At 42.3% G+C, this 17,689-nt stretch overlaps 1 protein-coding gene across 5 annotated transcripts in view; it reads left to right on the forward strand.

Moving 5' to 3' along the window:
* Positions 1-17,689, forward strand: part of prkag2a (protein kinase, AMP-activated, gamma 2 non-catalytic subunit a) — a 441,088-nt gene that overhangs the window by 376,856 nt on the left and 46,543 nt on the right. For all 5 annotated transcript variants that reach the window (XM_072576269.1, XM_072576268.1, XM_072576267.1 and 2 more), the window contains 3 exons: positions 1,253-1,304; positions 6,780-6,886; positions 12,070-12,151. In XM_072576269.1, the coding sequence (XP_072432370.1) occupies positions 1,253-1,304; positions 6,780-6,886; positions 12,070-12,151 (241 nt within the window). The remainder of the gene's footprint in view (positions 1-1,252; positions 1,305-6,779; positions 6,887-12,069; positions 12,152-17,689) is intronic.

The following is a 17,689-nucleotide window of genomic DNA, read 5'->3' on the forward strand; positions in this document are numbered from 1 at the left end:
AATATCATAGAATCCCTACAGTGTGGAAACAGGCCCTTTGGCCCAACAAGTCCGTACCAACCTCTGAAGTGAACCCACCCAGACCCATTCTCCTACCCTATTACTCTACATTTACCACTGACTATTGCATCTCACCTACACATCCGTGATCATTATGGGCAATTTAGCTTGGCCAATTCACCAAACGTGCACATCTTTGTACAGTGGGAGGAAACTGGAAGACCTGGAGGAAACCCAGGCAGACACTGGAAGAGTGTGCAAACTCCACATAGAAAGTCGCCTGAGGCTGCAATTGAATCAGGTCCCTGGCACTGTGAGGCAGCAGTGCTAACCCAATATGCTGGAACTTCCTTCCTAACAGCACCATGGATGTTCCTACACCATATGGACTGCAACAATTCAAACAAATCACCAGCACCTCCCAGAAGGACAACTTCGGAGGGGCAATAAATATTGGGCTGGCTAACAACATCCCTTAATCTTTCCTAATCCACATTCAACACTGCATAGTTTCTCCCTGGTGTGGTTATCTAGTTACTACTCCCTTCACCACTCTGCGTGGTGAGTTTCATATTCTCAGCACTCTTAGTGAAAAAAAGTTGCAATATATTTTGGTGCAATGTATTTAATGCAGTGTATAATGTGTGCAATATAATTAAAAATGCTAATGTATTGTACATTTTATTTAATGCAACATGCAATATATTTAGCACAGTGTGCAATGTTAAGTAATGCAATGTATCTCAATCCTAAGGAGCCAGCTCCAGGTAAAGTTTCTCACATTCTGACTGCAGCAAATCGGACTGTTCCAATGTCGGCGTCGTATGTGGACGGGGGGGGGGGGGAATTAAACAACATTTATTCTTATTTTCTTCCAAAAGGGTCAATCTACGAAAGCGGTAAACAACAACTAACTAAAAGAATCAGGAATAATTGTCACATAATTATATTAGTTGTAAAGCAGTTGCTCTATAAAGAAGGAAAATATTCTCCACAAGGTTTCCCCCCCCCCACCTCCTGAGCGTGGTGGGTGGTTTATTCCGTTGCTAAGTCTGCTCTCAGACTGAAGGAATCGATCGCCGACAGTGGAGTGGAGGGAGGGCCTCGGGGGAGGAGGGAGGATTTGCGCTGGTCGGACACATTCCGCACACATCAACATACAAATCATATATTGTAACCATCTCTCTTGTTTCTGCTTTCCTTCCCCCCCCTCCCCTTCCCCTCCCTGCTGTTGCTGTCCCTCCTCCCGCAGGTACAAGGCTCGGTGGAAGGTATGCTGGAGAAGCTGGAGCTAGAGGATGAAGGTGAGATTCCTCCTCCCCCCAACAGGCAACTGCCAGCCTGGCCCAGGGGCAAGTGGGATCAGTTCACAGGGCAGCTTGGACACTTGGCGTTGCATCTGAGTATTCGCCCCGCAGATCAGAGTTATTTAAAGCTTCTCCTCTCACTCTCTTTTGTTCTTTTTCATTTTCCTCTTTTAATTCTTCCCATTTCCATTCCTGTCTCTATCCCCCAATTACTATCACCCCCATCACTTCCCCTCCTTCAAAACATTCTCCCTTAACACACTCTTTTCCCCCCCTCAACACACTTCTCCAACACACTCTTCCCCCCAACACACTCCCCCCCCCCCCCCCCCAAAACACACTCCCCCCCCCCCCCAAAACACACTCCCCCCCCCCCCCCAAAACACACTCCCCTCCCCCCCCCAAAAACACACTCCCCTGTCCCTCAAAACACATTTCCCCCCAAACACACTCCTCCCCCCCTCCCCCAACACACACTTCCCCCCCCCCTCTCTCAACACACTCTTTTCCCCCCCCTCCACACTCTTTTCCCCCCCCACACTCTTTCCCCCCCCAACACATTTTCCCTCGTTTCTCAACTCTCTTCCCTCCAACACGCTTCCCCCTCCCCCCAACACACACTCTGTCCTCACTCGCATCACATTCTGTCCCTGTCCACCCCACACCCACTCCCCGTCTCCCCTGCCGCATGGACTCCCCATCCCCCCACTCCCCCACTGTGCGCTCTCCTGACTCTTCTCTCCCCCCCCCCCCCCCCCCCCGCCAACCACGCTGCGCGCTCTCTCCATCTCCCTGCAGTACACTCCCTCCCCTCCCCGTATCATGCCCTCCCCATTGCACTCTGTCAAACTCCTCTCCTCCCCCTCAGAAAGCACTCTTCCCTCAGCTTCCCTGTCGACATCACCCTGTTGTTGACCACTCCACTGTCCTGTTTTCATACTCTCTCCATTAATGTCTTAGCTTAACACTTTCGTTCCACATCTTTGTCCTATCTCCACGATATGTTGGCTGGGAAGAGTATATCTCTGTTATAAACATTGTTGGCTCAAACTCCAAATATCTGTTACTTCAGCAATATGCACGTGTGAACATGGCTGACCGATATTTGGTATGAAAAGTGCGTTGGCATCCTGGGAGAGTGATTTACTACGAATTTGTGACCTTTAGTCCTGATCATGCTTCATGTGTTTCTTCATCTCTTCTTCCTGTCCCTCTCCCAATCCTCTTAATATCGATCAATATGTCCCCTGTCCATTCACGTATGTAAACACCATTTGCAGAATGTGACTCTTGGAGTACTCTTTTAATGCAGTCTGAGGTATAATTTCCCAAATTCCTTGAGGTTTCTAGTTAATGTACAGATCTGTAGAAATATGCTTGCTGAACATCAAAAGGGTTCATCTGTTTCGTTCATCTGTTTGACTTTGTATTGCAATGTCCTGTTGGCCACTACTGTATCCTGTTGTTAGCCCTGTTGCGATGTTTGAGTAAGAACTGTGAATTTTAATTGGAAGGAAAGGATGTGATTATGTAAAGTCTAACGAATAATGGGTAAGAAGGCTAATTGTGTAGTTTGCTCAGACGGGGCCTTTTTCATTTTCCTCTGAAGTTGTGAAATGAAAGAAAATGATTAAACAGTAAGGTATTCGATGAAACTGCTGCTTTTATAAGGCTGTATGTTTAAAAGAATGTAAACTTAAGAAATAACACAGCACGGACTTTGCAAAATGCTAAGGCAATCATTAGCTCTGAGTCAATCCCCAGAGGTGGGCATTGCAGGCAAACATTTATTAAAAAGTGCTATGTCATTCCAAAGCACGAAACCTATTTTGTTGTGTGAAGGTCGGGTTAGTGCCAAACCTATTCTCTGTGATTTTAAAAAAAAAATGTTTTTGAAACTAAAATTAGTCATGTTTGATTTGAAATTATAAGGCCGAAAATGGTTAGGCAAGGTTAACTTAACATAAAGGTTAGCTTTTGAATAGGGATTAATTTCACTTCTTCATTGGAAATGTGGTTTTGTGTGTGTGTGTGTGAAGTGAATATTAATTTAGGATTAAATAACAAAAGTCAACTTCAAGCAGATGCTATATACGGTGTTTTAAGATTTATATTTTCATCCTTTGCATTCACAAGTATTTTCTGACATTTAATGTGCCATTTATTCTGTCTTCAAATTCACTTTTATCACTGTTCCATCTTGAGAAACCTTCAGCTGGAATGCCAGTACGTTTTGTTCTGGAAATCTGTGGGCACAATGGATTAAAAATGGTGTCTGGTTTAAAAATGTTTACATGAATAAATGAAAATGAATAAATTGTTCATTCAGCAGTATCGATCCAAGTTGGGGGGAAGATATGAAAGGAAATGCCTGACTGTAACTGAAGGGCAGTGATTGATTCCAAAAATGTGCTTTTCTCAGGAGATGAGATGGTAGTGAGACACTCTGTCAATCAATTATATTATCCACTTGCTCCCCATTTCTGAATGCTGCATTAAGTGTAATCAATATTTCAGTGCTAGAGGACCAAATATGAAGTGACTTGGTTTATTTGGATCCTGTGCTTAGAATCGACAGAGGAGCTTAGCACGAAGTAGCCACATCAGATTGAAAGAACTACCCAAAGAGATTAGTATGTTATGGAAATGTACTCCAGTAACTTACTTTTCGTTCAGCCGTTGGTCCCCTGAATTCGTCGAAAGTAAAGCTTCAGAGGTCTTCTTTGGCAGAAATTGATCAAATTTGTGATTTCTCAACAGCATGTTTATTATCTCCTCTTCCTAAAATGTTGCACAAAGTCAGAAGTCACAGGACACCAGGTTACAGTCCAACAGGTTTATTTGAAATTTCAGACGCTTTCGGAATTGAGCCCCTTTATCAGGTGCACTGCACTATAACCTGGTGTCGTGTGACTTCTGACTTTGTCCCCCAGTCCAGCGTCAGCACCTCGACGTCATAAAATATTGGAAGTTGCTGTAAAGTAGTTGTATTTAAATATGTGACTGCTGTTTCACCACTGAATCTCCTGACGATGCTGACTCGTGCTAGATTAAGGTTTCATAGATACTTGACTGCTATCTGATGTTTCATCCAAGTGGTCCAGTCATTATGTGCTGTTGGTGCAATCCATCATTCCTTTTATTGAGGCACATCTCAGAATTCTGCTTGACCTCATTTAGCTGTAATCTGGCTCTAAGGTAACCTACTACTAAGATTTTATGCAACTGGGGCTATGAGTGCTCACCACAGTAGGCTTCAGGGGCAATGTTATATCCACAACTTTTGGACTCCATCCACATGTGGTGTACATAATGTGGTCTCCAGTTGGTTTACATAATGATCCCTTTTATTATTTTTTGATTTCCAAACCTTGAAACCATCTCCAGAAAAGATATTTGCTTTTAAGTGATTTTGTACAAAACTCCACTCAAATTCAGCTGTGGAAAGGTAGCAGTTAATGTAATTTATAAAAGAAAACCTTCCCTCGTTGTTCCCCACATTGAGATCAATTATTGTGTCATTTTTTTTATGAAGAACAACCATCTTACCCCAGATTTAGAATTACATGGGGATCTTTCTCATTTTTAACATGAGTCACACCTGACTCATCACTTTATTTACAAAAATAGACTGACATGACAAAAATAAAGTAACATAGAATTACATTGAGAACAAACCCCAATGTGTAGTGTTCATCGCACGGATGAGCAGTTGCATTAATTTTGGATTCTTCGTCTGGCCCTATATTTCCTGTTCCTCTTCTCTTTAACCACTGTATATGTGTTGGGGTCATCTCTGCTTTGATCATTTTAGGTGCCTCTTTGTAAACATGGTTCTCCTGTTCACTATCATAAATCTGTTAGGTTGATGTCATATCAAAGTCTAATTGTTTTGGATCTTTCAAACATCAGAAAGTCTGTTTTTAATATCCATCCCCACCTAAACTCTCATATCTCAATTAAGTGACGACTCAATTTCCTTTCCATTCTAATCAAAGCAAGTTTTTCTGTGTTTGAGTTCCTCATGTCAGTTAGGATTCTGAAAACCCCAAATTGCCTCCACTGTTCTAGCACTGGTCTGTATACATTTGCTCTGATTTAGATACACAGACAGTGAATAGTAATGGCTTCAGAACAGAACTAGTGGAATCTCTAGTCTCCTGTTTACTCTGAGGAGCTGACATTTCATGTTCTGGTCATTCTCTTCCATTCTACTCATCTTTAATCCAATTTGCTACCTTGCCTTTAATTTCAAATCTGTTAAATTAATTCAGTCTTCTGTGTGATGTGCTGTCAGGGAGTTTTAGACAACTCACTGCATTTCCCAAAAGTGCCAATCATTTTAAAGACTATCCACTCATAATATCATGTCAATAAACCTTTGTGATATACAGAAAAAAAGTGACAATGTTTTGGAGTCTTTTCTGAAACCATGAGCATCTCTGACTTTCGCAACCTGAGCATGTACCACATCACTTCACTGTTCCAAGGAAAAAATGTGATAGACAAATTATGCACAGCATGAGCCCACAAACCACAATGATGCTGACAACCAGGTCACCTGTTCCATGTTGACTGAGAGAGCAATGTTTTTTTAAAAATGTGTTGCATTCCTATGGAGCCCTTCACAATCCCAGGATGACTCAAAGCACTTGACAGCCAGTAGTGTAGTCACTGCTGTAATGTGAAACACCAGTTAATCTTTGTGCAGCCATGTAACAATCATGAGAGAACCTGTTTTTTGTGATTGACAAATAGTTTATTTGGTTGAGGGATGAGGCGTTGCAGAAAAATCCTCTGCTCCTCTTCACAGTGGTGCCATGGGAATCTGTATCCACCTGAGAAGGGCAGGAGGTGCCTTGGTTTAACATCTTGGCTGAAAGATAGTGTGTAATACCAGAATGAAAAGTAGACCCTCTCCTGACATCTAATCGACAGTATTCTGCTTTGTCATCCGTCATATCTGCTTTGTGGTTGTGGAAGTCAGGAGGTTACTATGTCTAAAACTGCTTTGTGCACGCAAAGGAGAGCAGCTGTTAAACTCTGTGACCTTGACTGAGTTAGAAGGGAAACCTGAGCAGTCTGTTACTATTGATGTCGATACTGTGACATGTCCTGGGATGGATCTTCCTCCACATCTCTCACTCCACTCTGTCCTTGAGTCAAGTGTCTCCTGATGCACATTGGGAGGGTTGGAGTGAGATATTGGTACCTGTTGGCTTTTTGGAGTAAGTTCTGTCTTTTTAGTTCAGTCTGCTCAGACATACATTGCTGCAACATCTTCACGTATCTCTGCAGTGGGTAGGGAAAGCATTTGTTTTGAACCAATTGTATTTTGCAACAATGATAGTCTAGGTTATTGGTGATGTGGGTTGATGGTTATTTTGGTTCATAATTCAGCCTTTCATGCAGTTCAGATGCTGAAGGAATGTCCTTTCCACACTGTAACCTCTCTTTCTCTTTCTTTAACAGCTGAAGAATCTGACAGTGATATTTATATGAGGTTTATGAAATCCCACAAGTGCTATGACATCGTCCCCACCAGCTCTAAGCTTGTTGTATTTGACACTTCATTGCAAGTAAGATTCTGTGTTTATTTAAGTCTTTTATCTCATTGTGAGGATCTGGGCAGCTATAAATCATATTCATTATGTTATTACTGTTGATTATGTTTTGAAGTGTTTCCTGATGTGTCACCTGGAGCTGGTACTGTAATAATCCTAAGTACACAGAGGCTTGGGTTGTAGTTTATATCTGCAATTTGCTGTTTGGTGGTTTTCCTGGGTGGTGATTAAGCAAGCTGTCAAAGGAGAGTGCTTAACAACAACAACAACAACAGAGGGTGGTGGTGGAGGGATCTTTTTCAGACTGGAGGCCTATGACCAGTGGAGTGCCACAAGGATCAGTGCTGGGTCTGCTACTTTTCGTCATTTATATAAATGATTTGGATGTGAGCATAAGAGGTACAGTTATTAAGTTTGCAGGTTACACCAAAATTGGAGGTGTAGTGGACAATGAAGAAGGTTATGTCCGATTACAACATGATCTTGATCAGATGGGCCAATTTAGATAAATGTGAGGTGCTGCATTTTGGGAAAGCAAATCTTAGCAGGACTTATACACTTAATGGTAAGGTCCTAGGGAGTGTTGCTGACCAAAGAGACCTTGGACTGCAGGTTCATAGCTTCTTGAAAGTGGAGTCACAGATAGATACAATAGAGAAGGCGGCTTTTGGTATGCTTTCCTTTATTGGTCAGAGTATTGAGTACAGGAGTTGGGACGTCATATTGCGGCTTAGAAGACATTGGTTAGGCTACTTTCGGAATATTCTCGTCTCCTTCCTATTGGAAGGATGTTGTGAAACTTGAAAGTGTTCAGAAAAGATTTACAAGGATGTTGCCAGGGTTGGAGGATTTAAGCTTTCGGGAGAAGTTGAATAGGCTAGGGCTGTTTTCCCTGGAGTGTCAGAAGCTGTGGGATGACCTTATAGAGGTATATAAAATCATGAGGGGCATGGATAGGATAAATAGAAAAAGTCTCTTCCCTGGACTGGGGAGTCCAGACCTAGAGGGCATAGGTTTATGGTGAGAGGGGAAATATATAAAAGAGACCTAAGCAGCAACTTTTTCACGCAGATGGTGGTACGTGTATGGAATGAGCTGCCAGAGGAAGTGGTGGAGGCTAGTACGATTGCAACATTTAAAAGACATTTGGATGGGTATATGAATAGGAAAGGTATGGAGAGATATGCGCTGGGTGCTGGCAGGTGGGACTAGATTGGGTTGGGATATCTGGTCAGCATGGATGAATTGGACCAAAGAGTGTGTTTTTGTGCTGTACATCTGTATGACTGTATAACTGACATTTATATAGTACTCTTAAAATAGTGAAACTTCGCAAGGCACCTTACAGGAGTGTTGTCAGAAAAGATTTGACGGACACATTTGGGAGTCAATGGCCTAATGGCATTATCGCTGGACTGTTAATCCAGAGGGCCAGATAATGTTCTGGGGACCCGAGTTCAAATCCTGCCACAGCGGATGGTGGAATTTGAATTCAATAAAAATAGAAAAAAATTTGGAATTAAGAATCTAATGATGACCATGAATCCCATTGTCGATTGTTTGAACAACCTATCTGGTTCATTAATGACATTTAATGAAGGAAACTGCCATCCTTCCCTTACCTGATCTGGCCTACATGTGACTCCCAGACCACTTCAGTATGGTGATTCTTGACTGCCTTCTGGGCAATTAGGGATGAGCAATAAATGCTGCTTAGCCAGAAACACCCTCATCCCGTGAATGAACAAAGGATATTTTAGGACAGGCAATTAAGAGCTTGTCAACAGAGGTAGAACTAATAGGTAGTTCTAGAAGAGGTAGAGTATCTTAATGGAGTAGAGAGGGATGAAGTAGTTTAGGGAGGCCATTCCCGAGCTTTTGAAAGTGAGCAGTATGGGCATCAGTGGTGGAACAGTGAAAAACAGATGTACAAGAGGCCAGAACTCAAGAAGTGCTAAGATCAGGCTGGAAAAACATTAGGCCTTCAGCTTAGAGAAACTTGGGACTTTGCTCACACCAGACAGAGGGAGAATGAAGAGAAACTTCTCTTTGGTAAAAGAACTTAAAATGGCAGTAAACTAACATGCAACGTTGATCAAGTTACCATATTTTTAAGTGTGGTTTGCAAAGCTGTGGGTTGGTGGGATTTTTTTCCTTCATACTGAGATTGGCAGCTTCTGGTCCGTTGTGTTCCTTACAAAGGAATAGTTTGCAAAATTGTTCATGAAGTATGCTGGAACACAGTACATTTCAGCAAGAAATGCTTCATCCTTTAGAAGAGTTTTGGTTGATGTTCGTTAATGTTCTGGTTGTACTGGATGTTTCTCTGAAATCTGAATGGACAGGTCAGATGGAAAAACCTGAATTTACAAAAGAACATCGGAATAAGAGAAGGCCCGTATTGAAGAAAATTTCTGAGTAGTGTGGCATTTCTTTATTATATTTTTCATGGGACATGGTCATGTCAGGCACTGGCAGCATGTATTGTCCATCCCTAATTGCCCAGAAGGCAGTTAAGAGTCAGCCACATTACTGTGGGTCTGGAGTTACATATACCTGACTAGGTAAGGATGTTCCTAAAGGACGTTAGCAAACCAGATGCATAATGACCAACCATCGACAATGGTTTCACAGTCATCATCAAACTCTTAGTTCCAAATTTTTATTGAAATCAAATTACAAGATCTGCCATGGTGGGATTTGATCCCAGGTCCCCCGAATATCATCCGGGTCTCTGAGCTAACAGACCAGCATCAATACCATTAGGCCATTGCCTCCTGCTCTGGTCCAGATATACAGTTCCACTCTCCACCTTCTGACCCCCAGTGTGATACATTACCAAATAAGCTCAGCCAATAGCTGAGGTATTAATGTTTTCTAGTAAGGATGTTACTAACTTGCTGTTGAATTATTGAACAATACAAAAAAAAAGTTTGAAATCAGTGTGGCAGAGGAACTAAGCACAGTAGTGTAAGGGAGTGAATGTAGATTTCCCCTGAAAAGAAGTACCATGTATTCATGCGTTAAGAGAAGGAGCAAAGAAATCTGTGGGATACTGACTTTCCTTATGAAAGAATCAAAGGACGCTGGTAGATCAAAAGTGTCGAGACTGAAAATACTATTCAGTTGACAAACTGGCCACAAGTAACTGTAACATCCAAGATAAAATAATGGAAACTATCCCAAAGGACTGGGCTGGAGAATGCAACTAGGTAACAATACTGACAAAGCACCTTGAAATTGGTACAAATAAAGTGAATAGTTACATTACCATCATTAACTGATTTGAAAAGCCAGTAAAGATTTTGACAAATAAACCAGGAAACACTGGAGTATCTGTGAAGAGAGAATCCAGTATTCGGAACTGCTTCGGAAGAGAGATTAGGTTTATTTTGCTTTCTCCTCTAGATTTTGGAAAGTCCATAGAGGGGAGCAGTTATTGTGAATTGAATAGCTTGGATGGTGAATTGGAGAATTTGATGCTTTGCAGTCAAAAAAGCAACAGTCAAGAAGATAGGAGAGACTGAGACTCAATGGCTTAGAGTATTCATTGCCACAGAAGGCTGTGGAGGCCAGGTTATTGAGTATATTTAAGACTGAGATAGATAGGTTCTCGAGTATCAAGGGGATCAACAGTTACGTGGAGAAAGCGTGAGAATGGGTTTGAGAAACTTATCAGCCATGATTGAATGGTGGAGCAGCCTCGATGGGCTAAATGGCCTAATTTTTGTTCTTGTGTCTTATGGTCGTATGGGATCCTCAATGAGGTGTGATGAATAATATAAAAAAGAAACATAAAAATTAAGTTGAATTCATCATGCTTTTCTCTTCATTTTTTTCCTTAATCTTTGTCTTTCCCATATCACTTCCCCTTCCCCTACTTGGAATGCGTTCAAGACTGTGATAGATCTATGATATCTCAGGAGAGTGGGGTTTGATACCATTAGCTATGGTATCTTGAACGGTAGAGCAAACTCAACAAGCCATAAGGTTTGTTCCGACTCCTATATCTTACGTTTGAGTCTACCCATATCCAAAGCTAATCCTTGAATTTGCTATCTCATTTGGCCGCTCTACTTCCATCATGTTAGTCACAGATAAGGCTATCTTTGACCACTTGCATGTCTCACACTCCACCCAATTCCCCTTGTCCCTCCCAACTCTGCTTCTTTGTGTCTAGTTCTGGAAATTGCATTCTCCTAATTCACTTAGAGCTTCATTTTCAAATCCATGACTAACTCTGGCCCTCCATTTACCAAGACATTTCTGAAGTTTTGATCTGTGCAATTGCGCACACATCTTCACATTTGCCTTAGACCTCATTAAAAACTTTGCTCGCTCACTCTCACACGCCCATCTGATATGGCCCTCATCTCTATCCTTTAAGTTCAAAGAATGCACCTTTATTTAAATTTTTTGAAAATTAATTCTGTTATTGGTCAGTGCACTGAGTATAGGAGTTGGGAGGCCATGTTGCAGTTGTACACAACATTGGTGAGGCCACTTTTGGAATACTGCATTCAATTCTGGTCTCCTTGCTGTAAGAAAGATGTTGAACTTGAAAGTGTTCAGTAAAGAGTTGCAAGAATATTGCCAGGTTTCAGGATGTGAGCTGTAGGGAGAGGCTGAATAGGTTGGAAATGTTTTTCCTGGAATGTCGGAGGCTGAGGGATGGCCATTTTGAGGTTTATAAAATCATGAGGGGCATTGATTGGGTGAATAGCCAAGATCTTTTCCCCAGGCTTAGGGAGTCCAGAACTAGAGGGCATTGGTTTAAGGTGAAAGGAAAAAGATTTAAAAGGAACCTAAAGGACAACATGTTCATGCGTAGGGTGGTGAATGAATGGAATGAGCTGTCAGAGGAAGTGGTGAAGGCTGGTACAATTACAACATTTAAGACATTTGGACAGGTACATGGATGGGAAAGGTTTAGAAGGATATAGGCTAAATGCTGGCAAATGGGACTAGATTAAGATATCTGGTTAGCATGGATGAGTTGGGCCGAAGGGTCTATTTCCAGGCTGTACAACTCTATGATTCTGACTCTATAACTGCATTTTTCTCTCTTGTGAACTTTAGGTACAGTGCAGCCTACCTGGATTAATTTTGGTGAACTATATAGAAGGGAGTCAAGTTCAGCCAGATTGGCTGCTTGCTATGCCTCTCTCAAGGTTTTAACAGGCTCTTTGATTCTTCAGGTGAAAAAGGCCTTCTTTGCTTTGGTGGCAAATGGTGTCCGAGCAGCCCCACTTTGGGAAAGTAAGAAACAGAGTTTTGTAGGTAAGTCGATACATCTATTGAGTTGCAGTTCATTACAAATTGTTGGAGACTCACCATAAAGTGATGCAGCATAGCAGTTAAATCAAGGGAAGCCTCTGTACCCTGTAGAGTATTGAGGTATGCAGAGTGGAAAGCCAGTGATTAATCTGACTGATAGGGTATTAAGAATCTGTAATAGATTATAAGCATAGATAGAGGGACAAGGAACATTAAATACTTTTGAGAAGCAATTAGCCAGGTTCTTGCAAAGAAGTAAGGTTAAGGGTTGCAGAGTGATAGTGTAATTTGAAGCATGAGTAAGTTGCCACCTAGGTGAATAGTGCGGTGAAGAAGGCATATGGCGTACTGGCTTTTATTGGTAGAGGAATTGAGTTCCAGAGTCCTGAGGTCATGTTGCTGTTGTATAAGACTCTGGTGCGGCCGCATCTGGAGTATTGTGTGCAGTTTTGGTCGCCATACTATAGGAAGGATGTGGAGGCACTGGAACGGGTGCAGAGGAGGTTTACCAGGATGTTGCCTGATATGGTAGGAAGATCGTATGAGGAAAGGCTGAGGCACTTGGGGTTGTTTTCATTGGAGAAAAGAAGGTTTAGGGGAGGTTTGATAGAGGTGTACAAGATGATTAGGGGTTTTAATAGGGTTGACCATGAGAACCTTTTTCCACGTATGGAGTCAGCTATTACAAGGGGCCATAGCTTTAAATTAAGGGGTGGTAGGTATAGGACAGATGTTAGGGGTAGATTCTTTACTCAGTGAGTTGTGAGTTCATGGAATGCCCTGTCAGTAGCAGTGGTGGACTCTCCCTCTTTATGGGCATTTAAACGGGCATTGGATAGGCATATGGAGGATAGTGGGCTAGTGTAGGTTAGGTGGGCTTGGATCGGCGCAACATCGAGGGCCAAAGGGCCTGTACTGCGCTGTATTTTTTCTGTTTTTTTCTATGTAAGTGCAGTTTGCTTGAGGAGCAGGTGATTTTGGGCCTACAGTTTCCCAAAAAGCTTCACTGCGAGAGTTTTCTCATGGTTTGTGTGTTTATACTGATTGTTAGAGATTGTTTGCTGTTATTAGGCAACAACTCCCGTTATTATTGTATCATGTGACAACGAATGAGACGAATTGTGCTTTTTCTGTGCGTAACGATTCCTGTGTTATAAGATTTTCTAATCTCTCACCTCTGAAGCAGGTGGGCCTCCTGGTTCAGAGATAGGGATCCCTATGAGTAGAAACACACACCAAGGGAGCAGCGGACATCTTGTTTGATGGCTCCAGCATCTTCTGCCTTAAACTTCTGCTATTGAACAGCCAACAATGGCTTCTTTCATTAATTCACTATACAAATGTTGTACAGTTTACTTCAGAATACCAATTAAACAGGTTAGAATTTGCTATTTTCGGTATTAAAGTGATTGAAGTATCCTTATTGCATCAGGTTTTTTTTTGTCTTCCACATCAATGTTAGGTTTGATGAATTGCTTATTTGAGAGATGCTCTCAATTTTCCTATCCGAGTTTCATGACCTGACATTGTGACATCCTGTCTGTGATTCCTGTGTTAAAATACAACCATGTGGATGATGGAGTTAAGTTGCAGATTAGTCATGATATAATGAAATCGTATACTGGATTAGTGGTGCTGGAAGAGCACAGCAGTTCAGGCAGCATCCAACGAGCAGCGAAATCAACGTTTCGGGCAAAAGCCCTTCCTGATGAAGGGCTTTTGCCCGAAACGTTGATTTCGCTGCTCGTTGGATGCTGCCTGAACTGCTGTGCTCTTCCAGCACCACTAATCCAATATTTGGTTTTCAGCATCTGCAGTCATTTTTTTTACCATAATGAAATCGTAGACTAGGTTGGAAGGGCTGAATGGACTACGCTATTCTTGTGAATTCCTTAACATTCTCATTTAGCTCCATCCTTCTGTTTGGTTGCATTGATAACCCAGTTGGGAGGACTTAATGAGCCTAGTGGAGTGAGGGAACATGATAGTTTTGAGGATTGGGGATTGGCTGTCTAACAGAAGGCAGAGAGTTGGGATAAAAGGTTCTTTTTCAGAATGGCAGCCGGTGACGAGCGGTGTCCCGCAGGGTTCGGTGCTGGGGCCACAGCTGTTCGCATTATATATTAATGATTTGGATGAGGGAACCGGGGGCATTCTAGCGAAGTTTGCCGATGATACGAAGTTAGGTGGACAGGCAGGTAGTACTGAGGAAGTGGGGAGGTTACAGAAGGATCTAGACAGGTTGGGAGAGTGGTCCAGGAAATGGCTGATGGAATTTAACGTGAGCAAGTGCGAGGTCTTGCACTTTGGCAAAAAGAATAAAAGCATGGACTACTTTCTAAACAGTGAGAAAATTAATAAAGCCAAAGCACAAAGGGATCTGGGAGTGCTAGTCGAGGATTCTCTAAAGGTAAACATGCAGGTTGAGTCCATGATTAAGAAAGCGAATGCAATGTTGTCTCTTATCTCAAGAGGGTTGGAATATAAAAGCAGAGATGTACTACTAAGACTTTATAAAGCTCTGGTTAGGCCCCATTTGGAGTACTGTGTCCAGTTTTGGTCCCCACACCTCAGGAAGGACATACTGGCACTGGAACGTGTCCAGCGGAGATTCACACGGATGATCCCTGGAATGACAGGTCTAGCATATGAGGAACGGCTGAGGATACTGGGATTGTATTCGTTGGAGTTTAGAAGATTAAGGGGAGACTTAATAGAGACGTACAAAATAATACATGGCTTGGAAAAGGTGGATGCTAGGAAATTGTTTCCGTTAAACGAGGAGACTAGGACCCGTGGACACAGCCTTAGAATTAGAGGGGGTCATTTCAGAACAGAAATGCGGAGACATTTCTTCAGCCAGAGAGTGGTGGGCCTGTGGAATTCATTGCCGCAGAGTGCAGTGGAAGCCGGGACGCTAAATGTCTTCAAGGCCGAGATTGATAGATTCTTGTTGTCTAGAGGAATTAAGGGCTACGGGGAGAACGCTGGTAAGTGGAGCTGAAATGCGCATCAGCCATGATTGAATGGCGGAGTGGACTCGATGGGCCGAATGGCCTTACTTCCACTCCTATGTCTTATGGTCTTATAGTTGTAGTGCCCGAGTTAATGCTTTGACTTTATTGGTTTAGCTTCACTTGCACAGTCCAACTTGCCAGCTCCACCAACGTGGTTCCTTTGGTTTTGAAAATTTTTTAAGTATGAAAAGAAAGGCAAATTAAAAAAATGTTAGTGGAATCTTTTAGTTTAAAAAGAATTGACCTACTAAATGAAAGTGGTATTTGAACAAAGTATTGGATGGTGTATGAAAAAGTCTAAGTTCTGCTTTTAATGTGAATATGTGGTGTTTCTGTAAAACACTAAAATGTCTAATATAGGACCCACACTTATTGATATTTTGTAGATTATCTATCATTTCTGAATAACAGCATATCGACTTGAACATAAAAACTGAATAGTATTTATTGGCAATTGTACTGACAGGAGCTAATGGTTTTGTTGGTTTTCCATCCTCTGTGGAATTAAGTTTTAGAGGTTCCATACCATAATTGGAGAGAAACTTAATAAAACTTAGAGCAGAATAATTTATCAGGTTATTAGGGGTATCTACTGTACATGCTGCAAAACTGTTCTATACAGCTTATTCTTTTAAGCTGCATCTTTGTGGCATGAGGTCATCATCTACACGTTGTCCTGCGTGAGTAACCGGCACACATGATGATCCTGGTGCCTTGGTTGCATATATGTATGTGCAAAATCCATCAATAGTGTGTGAAAACAGAGCTTGTAGTTTGAGGTGACAGCAAGGTGCTGGAGCTTGAGGGGGTGGGAGTGGGATGCTAGTATTAGAACACCAACCAGCATCTTGCTGTCAGATTGAATCCTGACTGTCAAGAGTGACCTTCAGCATTATTGGCTGCACACAGGGAAACTTTCCCTCCCCGCTGTGACACTGCAGTGTAAGGTGTTGCCACCACCTCCCGCTCTGGGAGAGGAAGAGCACTCGGCACTAACTCCCCTGGGTGCACACATAGCGAGTAAACAAGACCCACCCTGTCATCCTGTTTGAGCTGTTGCCTCTTCGCTGTGGACCTTGCAGGGTTTCCAACTCAAGCTATAACCAGCAGCGAAAGGAAAAAGCTGAAAGATGACATGTTTGTGAATGTTAGCAGGGAATATTTTTGTATTGGAACATTGCCAAGATGTTTGAATATCATTTTTTGAAATTGAATGTAGCTTACGGATTTCTGTCATCTGTAAACATCACTCCTGTCTGGACAAAGTCATATTAACCTTTATTCTAGGTTAGATCCAGATGTATTATTTTGATATTAGTGATCAAAACCTGGATCCCACAGTTCAAAATCAGCAATAAGTGGAGCATCTTCAACATAGCGTAATGTCCATAAGCAACTTGTGAGGGTATTATCCAAAACATTATCTGACAGTGAGACACATAAGGTGATATTAGGACAGGTGGCCAAAAGTGATCGCTTTTAACACATATCTGAAAGGAAGAAGGAGTGAGGTGGAGAGAGAAGGTGGTCATTTCAGGACGAGGCAGTTGAAGATAAAGCCTTAGATATTTTAGATGGTATTAAGGTCACTGTATGTATAGTCCCAGAGTCTAAATTAGAGTGGTGCTGGAAAAGCACAGTAGGTCAGGCAGCAGGAAGATCGATGTTTCGGGCAAAAGCCCTTCAGGAATGGAGGCAGGGTGTCTGCAGAGTGGCGAGATAAATTAGAGGGGGTGGGGAGAAAGTAGCATACCTGGGGGTTGCAGTGAGAGAGAGACTCGCTGAGATTTTTGTGGAGAGAGGAGGAAAACTCCTTCAAGGCAGGCATCCTTGCAAGAGGATTCGCAGTGGGGTTAAAGTCAACTAGATAAAAACAAGGACTGCAGATGCTGGAAACCAGAGTCTCATTTATCTCTCCACCCTGCAGGCACCCTGCCTCTATTCCTGATGAAGGGCTTATGCCCGAAACGTCGATTTTCCTGCTCCTTGGATGCTGCCTGACCTGCTGTGCTTTTCCAGTACCGCTTTGATCTAGACCCTGGTTTCCAGCATCTGCAGTCCTTGGTTTTACCTAGTATGTATAGTCTCAGTCAACTCCCTTTTTGTTTGAATCGAAGGACCAAAAAAAAAGATGAGTTTGGGCAATGAAACTATACAGAGGAGGCTGAGCTAAGGTAAGTAACAACTTAATGATTCCAGTCATGGGAACAAGATCTGAGAGAGATGAAAGGAGAAATTTCAGGAAATAATTAAGAAGTAGACTATTAGTGTTGTGTGAATCAGTGTCCTCCATGTTGAAGTCTGAGGGTGGCATGGATACAGAATATACTCTGACTGGGAACTTAAGTGTCCATCACCAAGAGTGCTTTGGGAACATTATTATTGACTGAGTTGGTCAAAGGATATTGCTGCTAGACTGTGTCTGTGGCAGGTACTGGGGGAAAAACTTGTTTGACCTCAACCTCACCAGTCTGTTGGTACACATACATCTGTCCAGGACAGTATTGGTAGGAGTGACCACTGC

The sequence above is a fragment of the Chiloscyllium punctatum genome, chromosome 8 (genome assembly GCF_047496795.1).
Source record: "Chiloscyllium punctatum isolate Juve2018m chromosome 8, sChiPun1.3, whole genome shotgun sequence".
Classification (NCBI taxonomy): Eukaryota; Metazoa; Chordata; class Chondrichthyes; order Orectolobiformes; family Hemiscylliidae; genus Chiloscyllium; species Chiloscyllium punctatum.